Consider the following 25,733-nt stretch of genomic DNA (forward strand, 5'->3'; position numbering starts at 1 on the left):
ATTTTGTCGCCAGCCGGATATAATTGTACCGAAAGTAACTGTGATTAAATTTCGAATTGCAACTAATAGAGTAAGATCAGCAGAATAAAAATCGAAGGAATCGCTTCTCAAGATACGTATTGAATTTTCTACAGTGGCAGCCTGGTCAATCGGTCTGCTTTAAATTAAACATTCAGTTAGAACATAGCTGTACGGATTATGATCCTATGATTCGAAATCCGTCCAAGCTGGACGAATTTCGAATCAAAATGTATTATTATTATTTTATTATTTAATCAGACTAAGGCCGAAGTGGCCTGTGCGGTATAAAAGAGTCTTCTCCATTCGGCTCGGTCCATGGCTACACGTCGCCAACCACGCAGGCTACGGAGGGTCCGCAAGTCATCTTCCACCTGATCGATCCACCTTGCCCGCTGCGCACCTCGCCTTCTTGTGCCCGTCGGATCGTTGTCGAGAACCATTTTCACTGGGTTATTGTCCGACATTCTGGCTACGTGCCCGGCCCACCGCAGTTGTCCGATTTTCGCGGTGTGAATGACAGATGGTTCTCCCAGCAGCTCATGCAAACTTCCTTTCGAAAACTCCGTGCGCGTTGGTCCTCCACGAGCATCGTCCAAGTCTCGTGTCCGTAGAGGACTACCGGTCTAATGAGCGTTTTGTAGATTGTCAGTTTGGTACGGCAGCGAACTCTATTCGATCGGAGCGTCTTGCGGAGTCCAAAGTACGTACGATTTCCAGCCATTATGCATCTCCGAATTTCTCTGCTGGTATTATTTTCGGCAGTCACAAATTCTTCAACCACCTCGATTCCGTCACCACCGATGCAAGCTCGCGGTGGGTGGCTCACATTGTCTTCTCTTGAAGCTCTTCCTATCATGTACTTCGACTTCGAAGTGTTGATGACTAGTCCGATCCGCTTGGCTTCCCTCTTCAGTCTGATGTAGGCTTTCTCCATCTTCTCAAAGTTACGTGCCATAATATCTATGTCGTCGGCGAAGCCAAATAGCTGGACGGACTTAATAAAAATATTACCACTTGTGTTAATCCCTGCTCTTCGTATTACCCCTTCCAAAGCAATGTTGAATAGCAGACACGAAAGACCATCTCCTTGCCGTAACCCTCTGTGGATTTCGAAGGAACTCGAGAATGCCCCTGAAACTCGAACTACGCACATCACCCGATCCATCGTCGCTTTGATCAACCGTGTCAGTTTATCCGGAAATCCGTGTTCGTGCATTAGCTGGTCCCGATCGATTGTATCATATGCGGCTTTGAAGTCGATGAATAGATGATGTGTGGGCACGTTGTATTCGCGGCATTTCTGCAGTACTTGGCAAATGGCGAACACCTGGTCCGTGATGTGATGTGATTGCGTGGTAGTTGCTACAATCCAGCTTATCCCCCTTCTTGTAGATGGGACACACGACACCTTCCATCCACTCCTGCGGAAAAACTTCCTTCTCCCATATCTTTGTAATGACCCAGTGCAGCGCTCTAGCCAGTGCCTCACCACCGTGTTTAAATAGCATTCCTGGTGGTTGGTCAACCTCACGGGCTTTGTTGTTCTTCAGCCGGCCAATCTCCTCCTGGATTTCCTGGAGATCCGGAGCCGGTAAAATTATGTCCTGCGCGCGTTCTCCTAGATCCATCACCATACCACCATCTTCGTCTGCCACATCGCTATTCAGGTGTTCTTCGTAGTGCTGCCGCCACCTTTGGATCACCTCATGCTCGTTCGTAAGAAGGTTCCCGTTTATGCCCTTACACATATCAGACTGTGACACGTGGCCCTTACGTGAACGGTTTAACTTCTCATAGAACTTTCGTGTGTTATTAGCGTGGTACAGTTGCTCCGTTTCTTCACGATCTCGATCTTCCTGCTGGCGCTTTTCCCTCCAGAAAATCGTCTGTTCCGCGCCCGTTTATATCGTGCCTCGTTCGCCCTCGTGCGGTGTTGCAGTAATCTTACCTATGCTGCATTCTTCGCTTCTACTAACTGCTCACATTCGCCGTCATACCAGTGGTTTCTCTGATCCTGCAGCACCGTGCCTAGTGCAGCGGTTGCGGTGCTTCCAATGGCGGATCGAATATCTCTCCAGCCATCTTCAAAAGACGCTGCGCCTAGCTGCTCTTCTGTTGGGAGTGACACTTCCGGTTGCTGCGCGTAGTCCTGGGCTGGTCAAATGTCTTGTAGCCAACCAATGTTAAGCCGCGGCGGACGATTCCGACGCGTGTTGTACACCGTCGAGAGTTTTGAGAGCAGACATACTGCAACGAAGTAGTGGTCGGATTCAATATTCGCACCGCGGTAAGTGCGTACGTTCGTGATATCGGAGAAGAATTTACCGTCAATTAGAACGTGGTCGATTTGTTTTCCGTTACATGGTTAGGTGTTTTCCATGTGGCCTTGTGGATATTCCTGCAAGGGATGAAAGTGCTTCGGACTACCATTCCGCGGAAGGCTGCGAAGTCTATGCATCGTTGGCCGTTGTCGTTCGATACGGTATGCAGACTATCCGGTCCGATGACCGGTCTATACATTTCCTCCCTTCCTACTTGTGCGTTCATGTTACCGATGACGATTTTGACGTCCCGCAGTGGGCATCCATCGTATGTCTGCTCCATTTGTGCGTAGAACGCTTCTTTCTCGTCCTCGGGTCTCCCTTCGTGTGGACATTGCACGTTTATGATGCTATAGTTGAATAAACGGCCTTTAATCCTCAGCTTGCACATCCTTGCGTGGGTTGGCCGCCACCCAATCACACGTTTGCGCATCTTGCCCAGCACTATGATGTCGGTTCCCAGCTCGTTGGTGGTGCCACAGCTTTGGTAGAAGGTAGCCGCTCGATGCCCGCTTTTCCACACTTTCTGTCCTGTCCAGCAAATCTCCTGCAGCGCCACGACGTCGAAGTTGCGGGGATGTAATTCATCGTAGATCATCCTGTCGCAACCTGCGAAACCTAGCGACTTGCAGTTCCATGTTCCAAGCTTCCAATCGTGATCCTGTATTCGTCGCCTAGGTCTTTGCCGATTATATCGAGTCGCATTATCTCTTATATTGTTCGTAATGATTGGTTTTCTAGGCGGCTTATTGGGCCTGCGCAAACCTCCTGTCTCGTCGGAGGGCCGTCGTGTCAGGGCTGTTTAGCGTCCCACCTAACACCAGGACTTGGGCTTGTGCGCTTTGAGCGGCACACGGTCGCTTTGGTGGGGCCTACTTGCGGATACATGCAGCTTTTTATAGAAGTTTAACAGGGCCCACTGTCAAACCCCACCACATCCTAGCCAAGCCCCACAACTCGCAGATGACCTGGGGAGGGATCGTCCAGCCCTTGGACATAGTCCCTGCTGCCCGGGCGCAGTTGTATGGAAAAACGTAAATTTCATCCAATCAAGTGAGATCAAGGTTTTTATGAATCGTTCTTGGACCCTAATCAACTGTGCAAAATATGGGCTCAATTTGTTGCGTCGTCGCTTTCCGCATCGCGTTTTAAATTTATATGGAGGTTAGTACGGGAAAACATACTTTTTTACATTTTTGTTCGTAGCGGTTTCAATTTATCAACAAATCAAAGTGTCTCAATACGTTAGAATATAGTCTGAAAGATGCCGATAGACTTTGCCGAAGAAGGTTCGTAGCTGGAAGGTCTACACAAAATGTTATTACGCTTCGATCATTGATTGTTCAAACCATATGCAAGAAATCTACCAGCAATACCGTACTACCTATGGTTGTTAGAGGCCAAAACCCATCTTCCTTGTTGTCGAAGTTTTTAATTTGTGAAATGGTTTCGAATAACTCCCATTAGCCCTAAAGCCCTGTAGGACCAATAATTTTGAAATAACACTCAGTTAAATTATTGGACCACGTAGGGGGGATGACGGCTTTGGCAGATTTTTTTTTCTATTATTGTCAGGGGGATTTTTTATGACTGATTATGCTCAGATTTGGCCTAAACATTCTTTGCATATAAAAGAATATTGTAGCCAAATTTCATAAAATTTGGTCGACAAAAACCCCCCTGCCAATAATAGAACAAAACCTGCCAAAGCCGTCTTTTCCCCTAGTTCGGCAGTGCTGGCAGAATAAATGATTGTATGCATATGGTTTGGACAACCAATATTCGAAGCGTTATAACTTTTTTCGTGGACATTCCAGCAACGAACGTTCTTCAGCAAAGTTTTTCGTCATCCTTTGGGTTATACTTTAACGCAATGTGTCACTTGGTTAACGATGAGCTGATACACTTAGATGTAAAAATGCAAAAATATACGTTTTCCCATACTAATTTCCATACAAACTTCAAGCACGATGCGGAAAGCGAGGAAGCAACAAATAGAACCCAAATTCAGCACTTGAAACTTGTCCTGCTTTTTAACTTAGTATTCTATTAGCATTTCCTCAGTTATTAATTGAAAGCTTTTCTATGCCCGCCATTGCATGAGTATTTATCTTGTGTGGCAAGTACAATGGATACACTATTGCCCAGGGTGTCGAGAAAGTTTCCAACCCGAAAACATCCTAGACCAGACCGAGAATCGAACTCGCCATCTCCGAGTTGGCAATCCTACGCCTTTGCTCGCAAGGCTGCTGCAGACCCCAGTTATTTAAGGTCCTTCAATCATTTAAGGTTACATCAGTTGTTTAAGGTCCTCTAAATTTTATTGGAATTCATAATAATTGTTCTACCAAGACAACCACTTATTACAGAACCGAAACCAAATCTTCACATTGTTGCTAGCAGATGTGAAGGTCTGAAACTTCTTGACTTTTCCTATTTCGTGAAAAACTATATTCATGAACGTTGACCTACTTTGTACGACGTTCCTGAAGGGCTCCAAAAAACTTACACTTACAGTGCTCTTGTCATATTGACCAGAATTTGATTTGGCAATACCGCAGGCATTTCTCACCCAAATTCACATGTTTATATATACCCAAAAAAAAAAACGTTATAAATTTTTCGAAACTGACCAGATTGTTGATCGGCCACACCTACATCCTGTAATCATCGGAGGATCTTCAGTTGGCCACTTTTATATGGACGAAAATTGGACACAAATATTGCGCATGAACGATTTAATTGCTGTTTTATTCTCAAAAATGTACCCAATACTATTTCAGAGATGACGAATCATGCATACATACAATATTTCCACAGATATTCTAGGTTCTCCAAACCATTCTAAATTTCAGAGCCAGAGCCTACCATGTCAATTAAGCTTGGAACGAAACCAATAGCAACCCATGTTACCCACGCAGGCCCTCAGAGGCCATGTGCATAAATTACGATCTAGATATTTCCACACCAAATGTTCTAAGTTCTCCAAATCATTTTGGAACTCGAACCAATTGTTCTACCAAGTCAACTGGGCTCAATACAAAGTCAATAGCAACCCATGGTTTCCATACATGCCCTCAGAGCCCGTGTGCGTGATTTAAGAATTGGATATGTCCAAACAGATTGTTCAAAGTTCTCCAAATCATTCTGAAGTTCAGGCGAATTGGTCTACACTTAGACAACTTGGTTTGATATCAAGTCAATAACAATTCATCCAGGCCCTTAGAAGCCATGCACATGATTTACAATCTAGATATGGCCAATCGTGTGTTCTAAGTTCTCCAAATCATTCTGGAGCTCAGACAAATCGGTCTACCAAGGTCTACCTATCAATAAAAAATAGCAAATGCTTGGTGTCCATAAAGGCCCATGGAAGCCATACGCATGATTTGCGATTAAGTTATGTCCAAATTGAATGTTCAAAGTTCTCCAAATCATTGTGGAGTTGAAACCAATAGATCTTTCAAGTCAACTGGGCTCGGTTTAAAACCAGTAGCAACCCATGAAGCCTATGCGTAAAATTTACGTTATGAATATGTCCAAATCGGATATTCTAAGTTTTTCAAACCAGTCTGGAGCTCAGACCAGTAAGTTTACACTGCTTACGAATACTTCACCGGTCAAATAAATAAGAGTCAAAAGTTCTTGGTTTTCCATACTTATCAAAGAAATAAGATCATTTGATCTACCATATCAACAACGCCTAATACCAAACCAAGGTATGATGGGTTACTGTAGGTTGTTCCAGGCAAAATGTGGAGTAACTAGAACTTCTACAATAGAATAATTTATTTTTGAGCGGCTAACTGAGTCTAAGTAGCCGTTTAATAAATATAATTCAATCGTACAGTCGATCCATAATCAGCAAAAAAAAAATTGAATTGAAAATAACAAAGAATGGTTTGAGAGCATGATATGTAAAGCTGGTTTCCGTTCGATCCCAGACACAGTGGACATGGTAGACCAATGAACTTCAACACCAGAATACTTTGGAAAACATAGAACATCTACTATTAATTTATTAAAATTTCTTAACATTCGCTAGGGCTATTGGGAGTTCTATAGACATGCTGGATAACTATACATTTAAATAATTTGTTCAGTTTCTCGAACAAATATCCATTTTACACTATTATGAGAAACCAGCAAAAACTGATTTTGAACAAATTGGTGCCAAATCGTTTGTTTTGACAGGTCAAAAGTAATTGGCAAAACCTAACGCTTTGGGGCACATTCAGTTCGAAAACTGCAAACAGTGCTTCACAATCGTTTTTCAAAGTGCGTTTACATATATGTAGTTTCTCAAACAAACAAAAATATTTAATTACATTTCCTATTTTTTTAAACTTTTTTTTATTTGAATACGTAATTTTTGAAAATATAAAAAATCTCATTTTTGCCAAAAGTGTCACATGCAGAAGATGGTTCATTTGTAGCTACGCGTTGTTGATCTGGTAGACCATTCGACATAAACTAGAACCTGGAAAATCTGGTTTGGAGTTACATAAATATTGAAGAATTTACAAGGACTTTAGGGACTTATGTGGACCTGCTGAGTTCTATTGATCTCAACCCCCATCATCCAGATATATTGGTAGCCTTAAGCATAGTTCTAATTACATTATTTGCACAAATCTCATATAACTGAATCATAATAAATATTCCTGTTCATACGGTCTAATTACGTCAAATATGACCAGTTGTGTATATAATTGTCTAAAGTTGCATTTTCGGGCCACCTACTTTTCAAAACCATAAAAAAGGGGAGGGCTTGCATGTACATAGAAGTAAATCTACACAGATAGAAAAAGTTGTTGAAATTTACACGAAAAAAATGCACATAAAGGGAATGCCAAAAAGAGCGTAGATTTAAACGGTTTTATCACCTGAATGTATGCAATTTGAATATTAAAAAGTACACAGAAAAAAATAATGAAAAGTAATCGACGTGTATATAATAAAGGCGTGGAAAATTACACTATTCTGAGCGTACATGGATCTTTACCAACAAGTTTGCCCTTAATGTATGCAATTTACATAGCGTTATGACACTTATTCGTATAAAAAGTGACATAATGCAATTCAAATTGCATACATTCAGGTGATAAAATCGTTTAAATCTACGCTCTTTTTGGCATTCCCTTTATGTGCATTACTTTCGTGTAAATTTCAACAACTTTTTCTATCTGTGTAACATTTCAAGGAACTTTTTTTTCTAATGGGCCTAATTGATTCTGATCTTGATTTTTAGAATGGCGACTGTGCTCTTAATTCAAACAATTTTGGTCAACTATTGCACCTTACAGAAGGGATAGATTGCGATCTAGCTGATAGAAACGTCAGTTGAATGAAATATGCAAGTATACTAGTCGTTTCAAATTTCAAGGCCAAATACCATTACGATTATTTGAAAAAAAAGTTTCTACATTTTATGTTTTATCACGCTTTTGAAGACCATAATTTACTCTACAAGAGTATGAAAAAACCAGTATAAAACCAAAATTTTAATAGGAATTCTTCTTGATTTTAGTGAAAATTTTAAGGAAAAACCAACACAAATAGAAAAAGTTTACTTGTCATAAGACGAGTTTATACAATCCCATTGAATTCCACCACTTAATTGTATCTTGACAGATACGTATTTAGACCTCAACAGTAAGGCCGTCTTCAGGTCGAAATACGTATCTGTCAAGATACAATTAAGTGGTGGAATTCAATGGGATTGTATAAACTCGTCTTATGACAGGTGAAGACATTCCACTAAAAAGCTCAAAATAATTTTCTTATAGAAAAAGTTGTTGAAATTTACACGAAAGTAATGCACATAAAGGGAATGCCAAAAAGAGCGTAATTTTAAACGATATTTTCGCTTGGATGTATGCAATTTGTTTGTTTATATTTGTTTGTTTGTTTATATGATACATCAACAGGCTGTATTGGCCCCAATGATGCTTACTTATAATTAATTACAAAATGCGAAATTACATTATACGGTCAAGTATCATTATCAACTATTCCTAAAAAAAGAACTGAACCTTTCGCGAATTAGTTGACGGGACAAGTTAAAATCAAAAAGAGATGCAACTCTGTTGAATAGTCTTTGAGGACCGCCGATAGCACCGAACATACCGTAGTTCGTTCGATGCATAGAAGCCCTGAACATCGAACTATTCCTAAGGGATCGGGGTTGCACGTGGTAGTTAATTTATTCCAGAAGAGAAGGGCAGTCGAGACGTCCTTGTAATAGATCTGCCCTCGTTGTGCTTCGGCGGACGGAAAGGAGTTCCAGATCAATCAAACGGCAACGGTTTTCAGGCTTTCAGTCAGGCAACAGTACAACGACTTTTGACAATAAATGTCCGTGAATTCTTTGGCAATCCTGAAGATGAAACCTAAAACCTTTGATGCTTAGCTGACCACGTAGGAAACATGCTGCTTAAAGATGAGTTTTGAGTCTAGAATAACTCCCAGATCCTTAACTTGATCGACTCGTTCAAGTTCTGTGTCATACAAGATATACTTGTGAATTATTGTTTCCCTTTTCCGCGAGAAAGAGATTACCGAACATTTAGATGGGTTAACATCCATTCGGTTAAGCACGCACCAACTTGCAAAGGCATCCAGTTGGCGTTGAAGAGAGTGACAGTCTTCAATGGAACAAATTCGGAGATACAGTTTGAGGTCGTCTGCATAGCAGAGGCGTTGTCCTTTGATTGTTAGAATGGCGTCGTTGAAATATATCAGATATATTAGTGGTCCCAGGTGACTACCCTGAGGAATGCCTGAGGTAGCGGCAAAATGGTTCGACTGATGATCTCCAATAACCACGGTAAGGCTGCGACCGGTTAAATACGACTGGAACCATCGCAAGAGAGAACCATTGATTCCGAGGTGATCCAGTTTAGCAATAGCTATGCGGTGATTCAATTTGTCAAAGGCTGCTGTTAGGTCGGTATAGATAACGTCCGTTTGACTGCGATCCACCATGCTGCTATTGATGTAGGAGGTAAGGCACAAAAGATTTGTAGTAGTGGAACGTCCGGGCATAAATCCATGTTGGTCGTCACTAATGTATGATTTACAATGGGCGAGTAGAGGTTCCATGATGACTAGCTCGAACAACTTGGCAACAGCAGACAATGAGGTGATACCACGGTAATTTGCAACGTCCCGTCTGTTACCTTTCTTATGAACAGGGAACATGTGCGCTATCTTCCAACAAGACGGAAAAATTCCTGACATAATCGAAAGTTGGAAAACATGGACTAACGGAGTAATAATGCCATCGATGTGCGTCTTCAGAAATACGGAAGGAATTCCATCAGGTCCGGGGTTGTAGGATGCTTTCAGTTTCAATGCAGCTTCGCGAACTATTTCAACATTGATATCAACCATGCTCATAGCTTGGCCGGAGATAGGAACGGAGCTCATAGCATTTCGTATTTGGTCTTCTGATAATCTTTCATTGCTGAAAACACTGGCGAATTTTTCTGCAAACAGTCTACTGATGTCCTGAGAATTAGACGCCAAAATTCCGTTAAGCGTCATTCGCGAAGGAAGGCCAGATTCATTACGTTGCTCTTTTACGTACTTCCAGAACTTTTTAGGATGTGTTTTCAGCTTCCTTTGCAGTCCACGCTGATACTGCGAGAAGCAACTTTTGGCAGTCCGTTTGTATTCGAGATTGATTTGTGCATAGTGCCGTTTCAGTGACAATGTACGGTACTTTGAGAACTTCCTTAACGCTGCTCTTTTATACGACTTCAGTCGTCGCAGACCACTTGTTTGCCACGGTGCGTGGGGAGGGTTATGCTTCACTATTTTGGGAACATGTCTGTCAATGATATATGACAGTACATGGGAGAACGTTTCAGCTGCTCGGTCGACTTCGTCATTGTCCAGAATATTACCCCAGTCTAAACTAGACATGAGATTTGAAATACTGCGATGATCAGTTTTCTGAAGTCATAGAAGAATACAGCGGAGGAGTTATCGACATAGTTTTCTAACTTTCAGTGTAGAGAAACCAGCAGAAGAGGATGGTGGTTACTTAGTTTTACCAGTGGTGATGGAGCCTCGCATATGAACGGCGCGACATCTTGAACGCTGACAAAACATAGGTCTAAGCTACGTTCATTCTGGTTAGTTACGTGATTTATTTGCGAGAGCGTGGCAGAGCTGTAATTGTCTAGAAGGTACGAGGTGTTCTGATGAATGGCAGAGTGGCGCACATCCGGAAAGAGAAAGCCATTGGACGAATTCACCCAAGAAATTCCTGGGAGGTTGAAATCGCCGATCACAAACATTTCATCGGAGGCTTCCGATTTTTCCAGAATAGTGGAAACAGATTGACAATGAGTTTCAATAATCCTACGTTCGCGAATTTTATCGGGTGGAATATACAGCGCGCAGAGGAACAATGTATGATCTCCGAATTCGATTGAAGCCCACAACTGTTCCAAGCAGTTCCATTCCTGATTCTCGATTGAGTTGGAGTGAAGTTTTTTTTTATTACGAGCAACTAATACGCCGCCGCCTGTAGCTTTTTGTCTATTATCCGCAGACCGGTCACATCGCAAAACCTCATAATCGTTGCCAAATATCTGGCTGGAGAGCGTGCGTGAGTCCAACCATGTTTCAGTGAGAATGATGATGTCGTAAGAAAGGTCATAAATTGCTAACATAAAGTTTTGAAGATAATATAAAGTATGGTTTAAGTTTAAATTTGTTTCGAAATTTCGCGGAATTCCGTTAAGTTTCGTGAGAAGCTGGTTTTTTGTAGCGAAATTTTTGTAATTTTACGAAACGAAACGAAATGAATAAATCAGATTTCGCCATGCTCAAATTCCGCGAAATTCCGCGGAATTTCGTTTCGAATCACCTGAAACGAAATTTTTCGAAATACCGCATATGCTTAATCCGAACCACAAGCCATATATTGGGCTGATCAAACTCCGCAACAATTTTGGCATAGTTTATGCGTCGTTTTCCTTCCAAATTTTTAAAATAATCATTTCCGATCAGCGCCGTAGCGTGAGCTTGAACAGGTTGCCCCCCACCAATGACGCCAGTCTATAGGGGGCGCTGATATCAATAAAAACGCTATGAGAAATTGAACAATTTCATTAGTTAAGGCACTGTTAAATAATAAATCGACCTACAAAGTTCAAAAGTTGTGGGACAGATGTTTTGGGTAGTTTTTAACAAACAAAAAAATATCTGTTCTTCCACATCAACTTATCGTCTCACGGATTGGCCTAGGCTCTGACATCTATCATCCTCCACCTTTCTTAATATAATAATCATCCATCCGGAGGGGACTCCAACCATCGACCAACCCACTTTGGTGCTGGATTTTGTTCAACCAACTAGGTCCAGAACTTTCTCAATCCAAATAGGTCTGAAGTCGATTTGAATTCGATATTCCAGAGATGATCCGACTAGGTCTGATAAATACTTCGATTATCGGTAAACACACCTTTGAGTTAGATTTCATTATCGGCACTATGCAGAATGGTGTATTCAATCCACTGACAGACCTACTCCAGAGTTGGGTTTTCACGTCCAGTGATTTTTTCTTGATCCGAATGGGTTCGATAGCGATTCCGGCTATCAACCTTTCTTAGCTTACCTTAGCTTGATTGACTGTACACTTCGTAGTTACTAGTCGTGATTAGCGGAGAAACAACAAATATGCACAGCTCACAAATTGAATAGCCTTTTTTGGATAAGAAAAACATTCTTACTTTACAAGCTTTGGAGTTTCATTAATTTAAGGGTAATAGCGATGCCGGCCACGTCTTCACAGTTGATTAAGGATTAGGAGTGGAATTTCAGTTCGACACCCACTGCTACAAGAGATCGAGGAATCCGCTGCACCTCCGTGAACGCCACGGGAAAGGGAAAGCTGGTTAGGAAGTCGCGACAAAATAATTGTGTTGTACAAAGAAATATCAAAGTGATTTCCCCACCCGCACAAAGCAGAACTAAGCATCTCGATGATTCTGCAATCGTTCTGCGAGAAAACATGAGAAAACGAGCACTCAAAACACGATCGATTGCGAAGTGATTGATTTACTTTCCGACCGCACAAAACAGAGCTAAACATCTGGATACGAAAGACGTTTGATAGCGCACTAATTGATTCACTTCTCGTCCGCACTGATTCATTAACTTTTCGACAGCACAAAACTGAACTAATCACCCGTAATTTGCGTGCGATACGAAATGTGTCTAATTACGATTCGGGCTACCAACTTTCCAAAACAAGGTTTTTCTTCATTCGACTATAAGTCCGATAACGGATTTGGACATCGACCACCTAACTCCTAACATTTATTGGCCTAAATTGTGAAGATTCGAATTGGTTTGTTAGCGATTCAAACTATAGATCGATGCATTTCAGATTTGACTTTTATTAACCCATTTAACAAATACACATAAAAAATTCTTTATTTAGATTCGCATATGTTTATTAAATCTTCCAGATATTTTTAAAATAAAAATTAAATCCTAGGAAGTTTCTAGATATTTAGAAAGCATGCTTGAACAATCAAACTTTTAAATCCTACTTCTTGAAGGTAAGATCCAAACTGTTCTCTAAATAAAGCATACTGCACATATTTTATTTTTGTAAGTGAAGCGCACCCAATAAAGGTTTCACCAAGAGCACTGAGCGTCCACGCTATGGCGGCACGATGTATGCGTTCTAGAAAATGATCAAACGCTAATCTTCTTCTTCTTCTTATTGGCATTACATCCCCACACTAGGACAGAGCCGCCTCACAGCCTAATGTTCATTAAGCACTTCCACAGTTATCAACTGCGAGGTGTCTAAGCCAAGTTACCATTTTTGCATTTGTATATCATGATGCTATCATGATGATACTTTTATGCCCAGGGAAGTCGAGACAATTTCCAATCCAAAAATTGCCTAGACTGGCACCGGGAATCGAACCCAGCCACCCTCAGCATGGTCTTGCTTTTGAGTTTGTTAAGGTTTGGTAACGTAACGTAATCATGTCGTTAGGCCATTTACCCAAATTTATATCGTAGCCCATCACGAATGACTTCTTCTTGTTGTAATTGTCTCTTCCTACTGTATTATTCTATTCCCTAACCTTGACCAAACCGCGAGTTTTTTTTTGGTTCCCCAAGAATGAAATTAATTATCGAAATGAAGTAAAAAAACTGATTTAAAACATGATTTCGAATGCGTAACGCTTCACGGCAAATGTGCTTCCCTAATAACCAATATATTGAAAAAGCCCCGTCTCACTGTAGGGTGCTGCCGAGGTTATGTTTTTCTTCGACTATAGTTAAAGTAGGCTTTTTCGTCTTTTTTTCATAGTCTCGAAAACCAATAACTTTTACCAATAACTTTCACCAAACTCATCCGTACTAAATCGTAAGCTCAGGAGAAAAGTTCTGCAATAGTGGTGTTCTAGCAAATGAACGTTGCTTTCGTTGGTTTTAGCCCCAACGACGACGGACGGAAATACCTGTCGTGTCCCTTCTTCGCATAATGAATTATTTAACAATCTGTCAACCATGCATATCTCTTATTCCATCAATTCATTTACACAAGTCATAAATATCAGAAAAAAATCCAAATCCTCAAGTTATTCGTTATTTAATCATCAAAAATTGTCTCTGTTTCTTATTTCAGATACATTCTGCCACCTCCCTCGCGACCAAAATACAACGACATCTCCTTATCAAGGCGTCAGCACATTAACAGTACAAATAATGCGCAGCCAAGCGTAGTTCAGGCTCCATCGACGACAACGGCTGCACCGGCCGGAAAAGTAATCGAAAACCCGGATCAAAACAAACAGACTGCTTTCGTGCAAAATTACTCACCCAATCAGCAGCCTTCTGCGCTGGTTCCACAGCAGCAACAATTCCAACGGCGACAACAGAACGTGGTGCCAAGCTTAGCCGTTCAGTATGTGCCCAACCAGGGCTTCAAGTACTACGCCGTTGTGCCGGTGCTCAGCGAGGGCCCCAGCAAGAGCGCTTATCTGAAAACGAATGACGCTCAGCTGGGCAAGCAGCACGAACGGTACGACAAACCGAACGGAAGGTACAACGCCAAGCTGAAGAAGTACAAAGCCTTCGAGAAGGCGAAATACGTGCCGTACTACATGGTAAGTGACCGTTTCATTTTTATGTCTACGTCGATGACCTAACGAAGCAGGTTCGTACCTAAACTGCAATCCCCCGGATATTCCGTGGCCCTTTGAATATGCAAATTCGGGGCACTGATTACCAGGTTCGTCGCTGATTGCAGCATGCAAGTCTTGTTGGGTGAGCTTAGCATTCCGTAATAATTGTGTTTGCAAGGATCTAGTTAGGTACCTACTATACAGAATGCTTTATTCAGAGGTTTTCAAACTTTTGCAGTCCAGTAGTCAGTAGTTTTTATCATTCTGATCAATTATCGTCAAAATAAAGCACTAGGTACAAATTGAAACGTCGCATCAAAGATAAAATGTTGGTTCTTGAACAATATGAATTTAGCAGAGCAGTACGAATGAATATATCAGGAATATTCAAAATCGAAACTGTAATGAAACAAAATATTGCAAAATAAAAATTAAGTGTAAATCTTTTTATAACCTCCTATGAAAATTTCATATCCTGTAAAGTTTGCACCCTATGTTTTATTATTGACAATTTTAGAAATTCAATCGCAGAATTTATTTCAACTTTATGCCGAAGATAAGCTAACTTCTCACGAGTATTATATTGTACGTATTTTTATTTCAATACGGTTTATTGCACAAAGACCCAATCGTAGTTTGTGTCCCATCAATTGAGGAACACTGGATCCAACTCGCTTCTAGTCCGCCATAATGTGTTTTGACATCCCCTGTCCTGTCTCGCCTGTTGTCCACACCCATAATCAACAGCAACAGGAAGAAAGGGCTATTCAACGACCAATAGGTCGAGCGAACGGGCTATTCCTCATTATGCAAAACAGACCTGCCCGGTGCATTGCCATGCACTCTGGTGAGATCGATTGGTATTATATCATCGATGCTGCTTTTACTTTTCCTCCAGCTGGGCTGTAGCGTTGTCGAATATTTCGGAGCCGGCCGGTCGATTATAGTCGGCCCAACGACAATGGTATCTGTTCATGCGAAAATTAAGTGAAGTAATGTGAGAATGTGGCAAATTTGATACAGAGCTCCTCGACGAACGCCAGAGGCCGATTGCGGAATTGAGCAGGGCTTGTCGAAAGGAAGGTGAACGATCGCTCAGGTGAATTGGAAATTCAATCTGTTGTTTCCTTTTTGAGCAAGTCGTATGCATACGAACATGATTTCATTGTACAAATTTGCATCTTTATTTTTTTTATTGATAAGCTTACGGAAGTTAATGTTAGGACTTTGGCTAATCACGCAAATTAATCAATAATTTAGCAATAAAACATAGTTTAGTAGAAAGATATTTATCACCGTTTTTTCAAAAAAAGGTTTATCAAGTAGATTTTTCTACATTACGCTAGATTCATGCATTTCTTCAACAGTTAAATGCAATAAACCTGGTGGTACTTATATCTGCAGAAGCAGGGTTATTAATCGATAAATTATCATCGTTAATTTAACGCCAACTTCGATAACGATAACACTTTTACGATAATGCTTCGTTGACGATAAAATGAGCGTTGAATTAACGTTATCGTTATCGAGTATTCGTTGATTTATCGATAATTATCGAGTTAACTGTAACATGTACCGTCAACCGGGGGGAAGATGATCATTTTTAAGACAAAACATTCAATAACAATGTGTGTTTACATTTTAAATCGAAACAAATATTTTCAAAACATGTACTGCTATACGTTGCAATAATCAACAACTTTAGTTTTCTGAAATGCATTCGCATTTATTAAAATAAATTAAATTATCACACATTTTTTGAGTAATCTGGTTTGGGGTGAAGTTGATCAAGACAACTCTACTAAAATCATTATGACTTAGTAGTCAAAATACACTAGGTCATTTGTATGAATGTTGAATTTACTACGTAAAGAAGTCTACGAAGTCAATATTTGAAACGAAAATAGCGTCATTTTTGACAATCTCTCTCTTTCTTCCACAAAATACATTTTCATAATTATAATCGAAAAACTCGGATTTGTACCTAGCGGTAACATTACTTGAACGGAGAATATTGTTGACTACCGTTTCATAAAAAAATGGCACTTTTGACTGACACATCAAATGATCATCTTCACCTCAATGATCATCTTCCCCCCAGTTGACGGTACTACAGTTTGAAGTGCAAATATTCACAAGCTGGATTCGCAATATCTATTTTTTTAAATATTGTATCGCCTTACAATATTCGAGAACACCTTTAAATCCTGGAATTAAATTGGGATTCAAGGAGGTCACCGAATTGGCCAACACATTATTTCATTCAATCATTAAAGTTCTTACAGAGTCGCAGTTCTCCATAGTAGAGAATCTGAGAGCATTTTTAATGTCGACATATACTTATGTTTAATCTAGCATTATAAACAAAACTTCTATTTGAAGATCCGGAGCACCCAGTTATATGAAAATTTTATGACTCACAGGTTAGACTAAACTCCTTAGTCTAACCAAATCATAGGTGACGAGGTTAGTCCACCAATCTGTTGAGATAATTTTCACTTGGTACTGGTGCTGCCTGGAATGCAGCACTACAGATCGCTGCATCAAATTAATTTCTAGTACTTGGATCCCAATATATTGTCGATGAAATCTAAAAAAACGCTAACCACCAACAGAGCACCTCACTTCTCATCGTTTCATAGAGCATCATGCATTAAGCAATAATTTTAGAGTGCCCCGCTTCAATCAAAATTAACTCTGATCAACCAGCTGCAAACAATTTGTTTCTTTCTCGACTTCTGTCAAAATTTTTCACCAACTTTATTCGCGTAATCTAGTAACCACATTATCGCAAATTTATCGAGTTAACTTACGTTAAATTATCGAACTACGATAATACGTCAGTTGATTCATCGTTATCGTAGCAACCGATAACGTTGATCACAATCAACTTTATCGGCGATAACGATAAATTAACGATTAACAACCCTGTGCAGAAGGCCCTTTCACTTTTGTCAAAAGGACTTATCCTCGAAGCAGAGCCTTTGGGGTGTTCCGGGACTCATTTGAAAATATAAATCAGCATTCTTAAGTAAGCAGAAAAGGGCAGCCATTGAAGCTCCGTCGTTCGCCAGTGCGTCCCGTATACTACTTGGAATCCCATATAGATTTCGGGGGAGGTCGTATTTGATTTCGGTTTCGCAGAGCTCACAGCGGGACTAGAAAAAGCTTCTACTGAAATTGTGGGAGACCATTGTGTGGCTGCTCTGGAGCCTCGATATGACTTGCTGTTCTTTTTGAGAGACAAGTTCACTCCAGGGACCGGTTGATCCTTTGATTTTCCTCAAAAAGAGCCTTCTGTTATTATCCCAAATCCGAGCTCGAGCCGAGTACTGGCCGACCACGCTCTTCATCCATTTATTAACGTCGCACAGAAGAGTGTAACTAGAATAAACTCGTGGATAAAACCCAAAAATATTTTTTCAACATTTATACATTCTTATATTTTTTTTAGATACTTAGAAACATTCTGCATACTATGGCTATTTCAGAAGTGACCCAAAATTTTGTAAAAAAATAAAATTAGGGCTCAAAAATGAGGTATGGAATTTGATTTTATTCACTTTATTTGAGGAGTATTTGGAAAATCTGATTTTTACAGAACATAAATGTTATCAACAAGCTATTATTAGTACACAATTTGTAGATTATAGTTGTATGTCTCCATTTTGTTCATGTTTATGGTCAAATTATAAATTTTATGTTTCAGGTGTTGACCATTTGAAAATAACTATTTTTTTCTATTTTTTGTGTTTTTCTTCAGAGGAAAAGTTAATCTATACGGCAAGATCCGGCAAACATAAATCACTTGGGTGTAACTTCAAGATATGGACTAAGCATTCGACGTAAAAATTCGTCCGCAAACGTCCGCAAGTTAGATTCTGAGCTATTTGAATAAAATGCGATTTTTTTATCATTTTAAAACAAAATTTTACCATTTGCTCATAAATTACCACATATAACGAATCCAGAAGAAAAAATATTATATTCATTACATCACCTTGTAGATCAACAAACAATGAGATGTAATTTTGGGATATTATGGGTCATCTAAACTGTTCTTGTGGTCAGAATTTGCTTAACTTTTTTGTTACATATATTTTGTTTATATTCACAGCATCTCCTGGACCAACCAACCTGGACGAACCAAGACCAACTATCATTGTAAAATAGTTATGGGATATTTTGAATCAAGCAAACTGTCCTTGATTTCAGGACTTGAGTTCTACAGCTGCTAAAGTAACTTTTCTGTCACACTCATTACATCTCTCGGAAGACCATTAAGTTAAATTTTTTTGTTCCTTTGTAAATGTTAGAAAATCCATTTAGGGGTAGAGCTCTAACTACGGGTTTCTTGCTACTTTGTGAAATATAGCCATTTTAGAATCGTTCCCGTAGCGGCAGCAAGAGATTTAGATTTTACATAAAACGCGAGGTTTTATTTGAAAACATATGTATTTTGAGATTTTTAGATTTAGCTTTAGGATAGATTTAGCCAAAAAATTGCATTTTCCTGCATTAATGGGCAATTATTACTTCATCCTAGGAATATCAGGCCCAAATAACCGCAAAAAATAGTGTTGTCCAAGAATTGGCTTATTTACTCCTATGTGCGTCGGCCAGCAAAATGGAACAGGTGTAAGGTAATCCATCGTGTCCGACATTAGCCAGGGCATCGGCTTCGGTATTTCCCCTTCATGCCGCTGTGGCCGAGAAACCAGGCGTATTTACCGGGAATCATACATGAAAGGATTTCCTGGATTCATGGGGTTTTTTGGAGTCTCAGTTTGAAGGGCGGAAATTACACTAGCGCAGTCCGTGAAAACTACGATTGGTTCGTTTGTCGGAAAGGTGGCCGTAGCAAAAATGAACATCCGCACATACCGCGGTGCGAATGTTGAATCCAACCACTATCTCGTTGCAATATGTCTTAAGCAAATGCGTTATTTCGAAAAAAATTGTTTCAGGTGGTTCGAAACGAAATTCCGCGGAATTTCGCGGAATTTAAGCCTGACGAAATCTGATTTCTTGATTTCGTTACGTTTCATAAAATTACAAAAATTTCGCTAGAAAAAACTAGCTTCAAACGAAATTTAACGGAATTCCGCGGAATTTCGAAATAAATTTAAACCTGAACCATACTTCATATTACCAAAAACAAAATCATAAAGCTGTTTTCGAAACTTTATGTTACACAAAATTTTCTATTAACGCTTACTATTTACCCCTTTCTGAGTCGACAAATACGTACAGGTATACCTCGATTATATGGACCCTCGATTATATGGACTTTTTACCTCGATTATATGGACATTTTTAGCCGCTCAATTTTTTTTTCGTTTTTTGGGGTTTCGAGTTGCTTTTGCATATTTTACGTTATATTTAGCGTTGATTTTAGTTTTAAGGTACCGTCAACTGGGGGGAAGATGATCATTGAGGTGAAGATGATCATTTGATGTGTCAGTCAAAAGTGCCAAATTTTTTTATGAAACGGTAGTCAACAATATTCTCCGTTCAAGTAATGTTACCGCTAGGTTGAAATCCGAGTTTTTCGATTATAATCATGAAAATATATTTTGTGGAAGAAAGAGAGAGATAGTCATAAATGACGCTATTTTCGTTTCAAATATTGACTTCGTAGACTTCTTTACGTAGTAAATTCAACATTCATACAAATAACCTAGTGTATTTTGACTACTAGGTCATAATGATTTTAGTAGAGCTGTCTTGATCAACTTCACCCCAAACCAGATTTCTCAAAAAATGTGTGATAATTTAATTTATTTTAATACATGCGAATGCATTTCAGAAAACTAAAGTTGTTGATTATTGCAACGTATATTAGTTTACATGTTTTGAAAATATTTGTTTCTATTTAAAATGTAAACACACATTTTTATTGCATGTTTTGTCTTAAAAATGATCATCTTCCCCCCAGTTGACGGTACCTTGGGGCAAATAAAGATCAATAAGGCATGTTTTAGAAGTTATATATGAAAGCGCAAGCTAAAGAATATGACCGGTTGACTGAATTGATTAACCATTTTCGCGTTGCAAATTCCATTGTACTGGATGTATTTCATAAATCTAAAACAGCCACGGCCACGTCCTTACAAATAGGTGGAGAAAGATAACAAGTATAGCCAACCGGTGATTGTTAGATTTTCTTACAATCCTGTAAAAGAACGTGCCAAAGCCTGTAAAAGAACTGGGAATATGCAAAAATGCTAGAATCTTATACAAATATTGTATGAGGCATTACAATTTCGTAAGCTTTTTTTACAATATTTGTTTGTAAGCATAAATTTTTTGTATAATTATTTAACAATTTCGCATATGCCCAGTTCTTATACAGGTTTTGATAGGTTCTTATACAGAAATGTTAGAAAATCCAACAGTCGCTGGTTGAGTGTATATTTAGGTGATCTCTGCTACATGAAAAAGTGAAGTGAATGGTCAGTCTGACAGTATGAGAGCAATTGATGAGATGAGATTGCAATATTTAACTGTCGTATCTTTGCTTCCAATCTTTTTCTGCTTTTGATACAGGGAATTGAGTGTAGAAGGGCCGATGGCGCTTTTACATTCATCAAATTTGACCCACTGAGACTGGTTTTAGCAATATATCTAAGGGGTCTCAAGTTGGTTTCAATCGTATGTACCAAGGACTTTATAAAGTTTCGAAACACGCCGGAAAATACGATCCTGCTTTAACATACGAACAAATTCCAAAATATTCACAACAATTTATTATAAGACGTTGATTATTCCACCTATTAGGTGGAGACGCATTTGGTACTGGTAGAAAAATGGAACTGATAGGTGGATCGTTTGAATCCATTGTAAGAATCCTGACCAAACGCAACTTGTTGCAAGCAGATCGGTCAAAGATAAGTGTCAGAAAGGAGAGACTGTTTCTTAGTTTCATTGTATAAACAAATGTATTTTGGCCATAACTTCTTAGCCTATAATCCAATCCGACCAAATTTGAATAGGCGATAATGGGACGGAATTCTCCGTCGCGTTCAATTTGCTTTGATCATATCGATAAAGGATAAATGTCAGTCCTTTTATACAAGTTTGGTATTGAAGCGAACATATTGCTTTCTAATACATTTAGTGTTTGCTTGGTAGTTAAAACAGTAAGGCACTGTAGTAAGAACCGCACGAGGGCGAACGAGGCACGATACAAACGGGCGCGGAACAGACAAAACTCGATTTTCCGGAGGAAAAAGCGCCAGCAGGAAGATCGAGACCGTGAAGAGACGGAGGAACTGTACCGCACTAATAACGCACGAAAGTTCTATGAGAAGTTGAACCGTTCACGTAAGAGCCACGTGCCACAGCCCGATATGTGTAAGGACATAAACGGGAACCTTCTTACAAACGAGCGTGAGGTGATCCAAAGGTGGTGGCATCACTACGAAGAGCACCTGAATGGCGATATTGCAGACAACGGTGGCGGTATGGTAATGAACCTAGGAGCACGCGCGCAGGACATGCGACTTCCGGCTCCGAATCTACAGGAAATCCAGGAGGAGATCGGCCGGCTGAAAACAACAAAGCCCCTGGAGTTGACCAACTACCAGGAGAGCTGCTTAAACACGGTGGTGAGGCACTGGCTAGAGCGCTGCACTGGGTTATTACCAAGGTTTGGGAGGATGAGGTTCTGCCGCAGAAGTGGATGGAAGGTGTCGTGTGTCCCATCTACAAAAAGGGCGATAAGCTGGATTGTAGCAACTACCACGCAATCACATTGCTGAACGCCGCCTACAAGGTACTCTCCCAAATTTTATGCCGCCGACTAACACCAATTGCAAGAGAGCTCGTGGGGCAGTACCAGGCGTGATTTATGGGTGAACGCTCTACCACAGACCAGGTGTTCGCCATACGTCAGGTATTGCAGAAATGCCGCGAATAACGTGCCCACTAGAGTGATTCAAATTTTGACTTTTTTGCCCCCCTGATGCTTAAACGATTGCATTTGCCATTTTAATAATCCTCCTAAATTTTTAGCAATTTTGGATGTAATTTGACTGTACACACGTCATTTGAAGTTTGTATGGAAATCACTGTGAAAACTGACCCTTATGTAGAAGACCGTTATGTGAGGTGGCCCATGAACTATTTAAATATAATCAAAACATTGCCTGCACAGAATAGTTCTCAAGCTGAAAGACAGTTGTTGCGAAGCGATTTCTCGTTTGGAAGCAAAGTTATGAAGAAAACAAAAATGCTCATTATTGATATTGATGTTATTCTTTTACGTGTTAAATTGAATTTCCCACGATTCAGTATTTCCTTGATAACTTTTCTTACGAGCATCAAATCGTTTCGCAACAAAGACGACCTGTTTCCTTGTAAAATTTCTTATGTTGCCGATGTCATCATATGTTGTTAGAGCTTAAAGGGAAGCGTTGGGGAACGGTTTTCCATGAAAGTTACTGTTTTCATAGCAATTTTCATACAAACTTCAAACCGCGCGTGCTCACTCAATTTACATCCAAATTAGCTAAAAATTTAGGTGGGTTAATAAAAAGGCAAATGCAATCGTTTAAGCATCGGGGGGCAAAAAAGTCAAAATTTGAATCACTCTAGTGCCCACACATCATCTATTTATCGACTTCAAAGCCGCATATGATACAATTGATTGGGACCAGCTATGGCAGCTAATGCACGAAAACGGATTTCCGGATAAACTGATACGGTTGATCAAGGCGACGATGGATCGGGTCATGTGCGTAGTTCGAGTTTCAGGGGCATTCTCGAGTCCCTTCGAAACGCGTAGAGGGTTATAGCAAGGTGATGGTCTTTCGTGTCTGCTATTCAACATCGCTTTGGAGGGAGTAATACGAAGGGCAGGGATTGACACGAGTGGTACAATTTTCACGAAGTCCGTCCAGTTATTTGGTTTCGCCGACGACATTGATATCATGGCACGTAACTTTGAGAGGATGGAGGAAGCCTACATCAGACTGAAAAGCGAAGCTAAACGGATTGGACTAGTCATCAACACGTCGAAGACGAAGGCTCAAGAGAGGTCAATGTAAGCCACCCACCACGAGTTTCTATCGGTGGTGACGAAATCGAGGTGGTGGAAGAATTCGTGTACTTGGGCTCACTGGTGACCGCCGATAACGATACCAGAAGAGAAATTCGGAGGCGCATAGTGGCTGGAAATCGTACGTACTTTGGACTCCGTAAGACGCACCGATCGAATAGAGTTCGCCGCCGTACCAAACTGACTATCTACAAAACGCTTATAAGACCGGTAGTTCTCTACGAACACGAGACCTGGACGATGCTCGTGGAGGACCAACACGCACTTGGAGTTTTTGAAAGGAAAGTGTTGCATACCATCTATGGTGGGGTGCAGATGGCGGACGGAACGTGGAGGAGGCGAATGAACCACGAGTTGCATCAGCTGTTGGGAGAACCATCCATCGTTCACACCGCGAAAATCGGAAGACTGCGGTGGGCCGGGCATGTAGCCAGAATGTCGGACAGTAATCCGGTGAAAATGGTTCTCGACAACGATCCGACGGGAACAAGAAGGCGAGGTGCACAGCGGGCAAGGTGGATCGATCAGGTGGAGGACGATTTGCGGACCCTCCGCAGACTGTGTGGTTGGCGAAGTGCAGCCATGGACCGAGCTGAATGGAGAAGACTTTTATGTGCAGCACAGGCCACTCCGGCCTTAGCCTGATAATAAATAAACTGTAGTGAGAATTCTTAAACAAAAATAATATTATGTCCACATTAAGCTTGGCGAAGTCTTCATTACTAACATAATCTTAAAAAGGTGTACAAGTTAGCGACGGAAAAAAGGTCAAGTTCGTACAAAATTCAACATCTTGTGAATCATCATAAAAAGGGCACAAACATGCGGATTAGACTATAAGGCAATAAATGGATATATTTTTCTTGTATTAAGACAAATTTTATCGTGTAACACAAATTTTGAGACAAAAAATGTTTGATCCGATTATATGGAAAGTTCGATTATATGGACTTTTTTGCAACGAAAAAGTCCATATAATCGAGGTATGCCTGTACACCCGATTCTTTTTTTACACGGGGGATGCGTTCCGTGTAAAAAAAGTTTTCAGTTCAAAATTCTAAAAACCGTGTAAAAAAAGTTTTATGATTTCTCGACAAATCATGCAAAATGGAACAACTTCGCAAAAATTTTGTATTGGATTTTTTTTACACGGCCGTGTAAAAAAAATCCGTGTAAAAACAGAATCGGGTGTATTTAGCTTTCTTCTATAAAAGATCTTCAGTATTTTGTTAGCAATATCTAACAGAAAACGAAAAGTATCTTTAACTATTCTATCCTTACAGGGTGCGGCAGAAAATAATGCAAAAAATGGTTCTATTTCTTTCAAATCCCATTTGAACTGCTCCAAGCAATAATATCAACATTTTCGAGTTCGATTATCATTATAAGGCCCTTTCAAACAAATTTACTGAATGTGTGCTATATTTTTATTATTAATATCTCCAAGACGACGCCGGAGCTAAAACACCCCTTTCGAAACTAGTCCTCCGACATCGACTGCCATGTTCATGTTAAGGTTGACCTTAGGGTTTTCACACAAGGGTGCGATGATTTGCAGGCTCGTGCTTCAACATACGCCCCAATCGTATAACCCAACGGATTAAGGACTGCTAGGGGGCCAAAATCTTTCGACTCAAATTTCATTTTGTTCTTCAGTCATTTTTGGATCGATTGGACGTGTGACGCTCCATCATGCCGTAGGACAACGTTTTGATCATCAGAGAATTTGGCCTTCACCCAGGGAAGCACTTGGTCTTTCAAAATACCAATAAATAATTCGGTATTGATTTTAAACCAAACATAAATGAAAACAGGCGGCAGTTTCAAACCGTTGTGGCCACCAAGCCAAACATCATGATATCAGCCGGATTGGTTTGGAATTTAAAATTCATTTTCTCCAGAACATCCACAAGTTTCTTCAGTGAAATGAACCGGTCCATGGGGCCGTTGGCGTCAGCATCGATGCTGAAAAGCTTTTCGCTTCGAAGAACAGGATTATATTGTTTTTCTCCTTCAACAAAGAAGGCAATCTTTCTGAACGAGTAACTTGTAGTTCCTATACCCGGTCCGTAATCAAGTGGCGTTTCACTCAAACTCTGGAAGGTGCATGCAAGTCTTCTTTGATGGACCTCGCATGGATTTCTCAGAAATTTTGACTTCCTT

General features: G+C 40.2%; 1 protein-coding gene across 5 annotated transcripts in view; it reads left to right on the forward strand.

Moving 5' to 3' along the window:
* LOC134211266 (putative mediator of RNA polymerase II transcription subunit 15) overlaps positions 1 to 25,733 on the forward strand; it is a 194,527-nt gene that overhangs the window by 120,969 nt on the left and 47,825 nt on the right. For all 5 annotated transcript variants that reach the window (XM_062687984.1, XM_062687983.1, XM_062687981.1 and 2 more), the window contains one exon: positions 14,011 to 14,491. In XM_062687984.1, the coding sequence (XP_062543968.1) occupies positions 14,011 to 14,491 (481 nt within the window). The remainder of the gene's footprint in view (positions 1 to 14,010; positions 14,492 to 25,733) is intronic.

This window comes from Armigeres subalbatus, chromosome 2 (genome assembly GCF_024139115.2).
Source record: "Armigeres subalbatus isolate Guangzhou_Male chromosome 2, GZ_Asu_2, whole genome shotgun sequence".
Lineage (NCBI taxonomy): Eukaryota > Metazoa > Arthropoda > Insecta > Diptera > Culicidae > Armigeres > Armigeres subalbatus.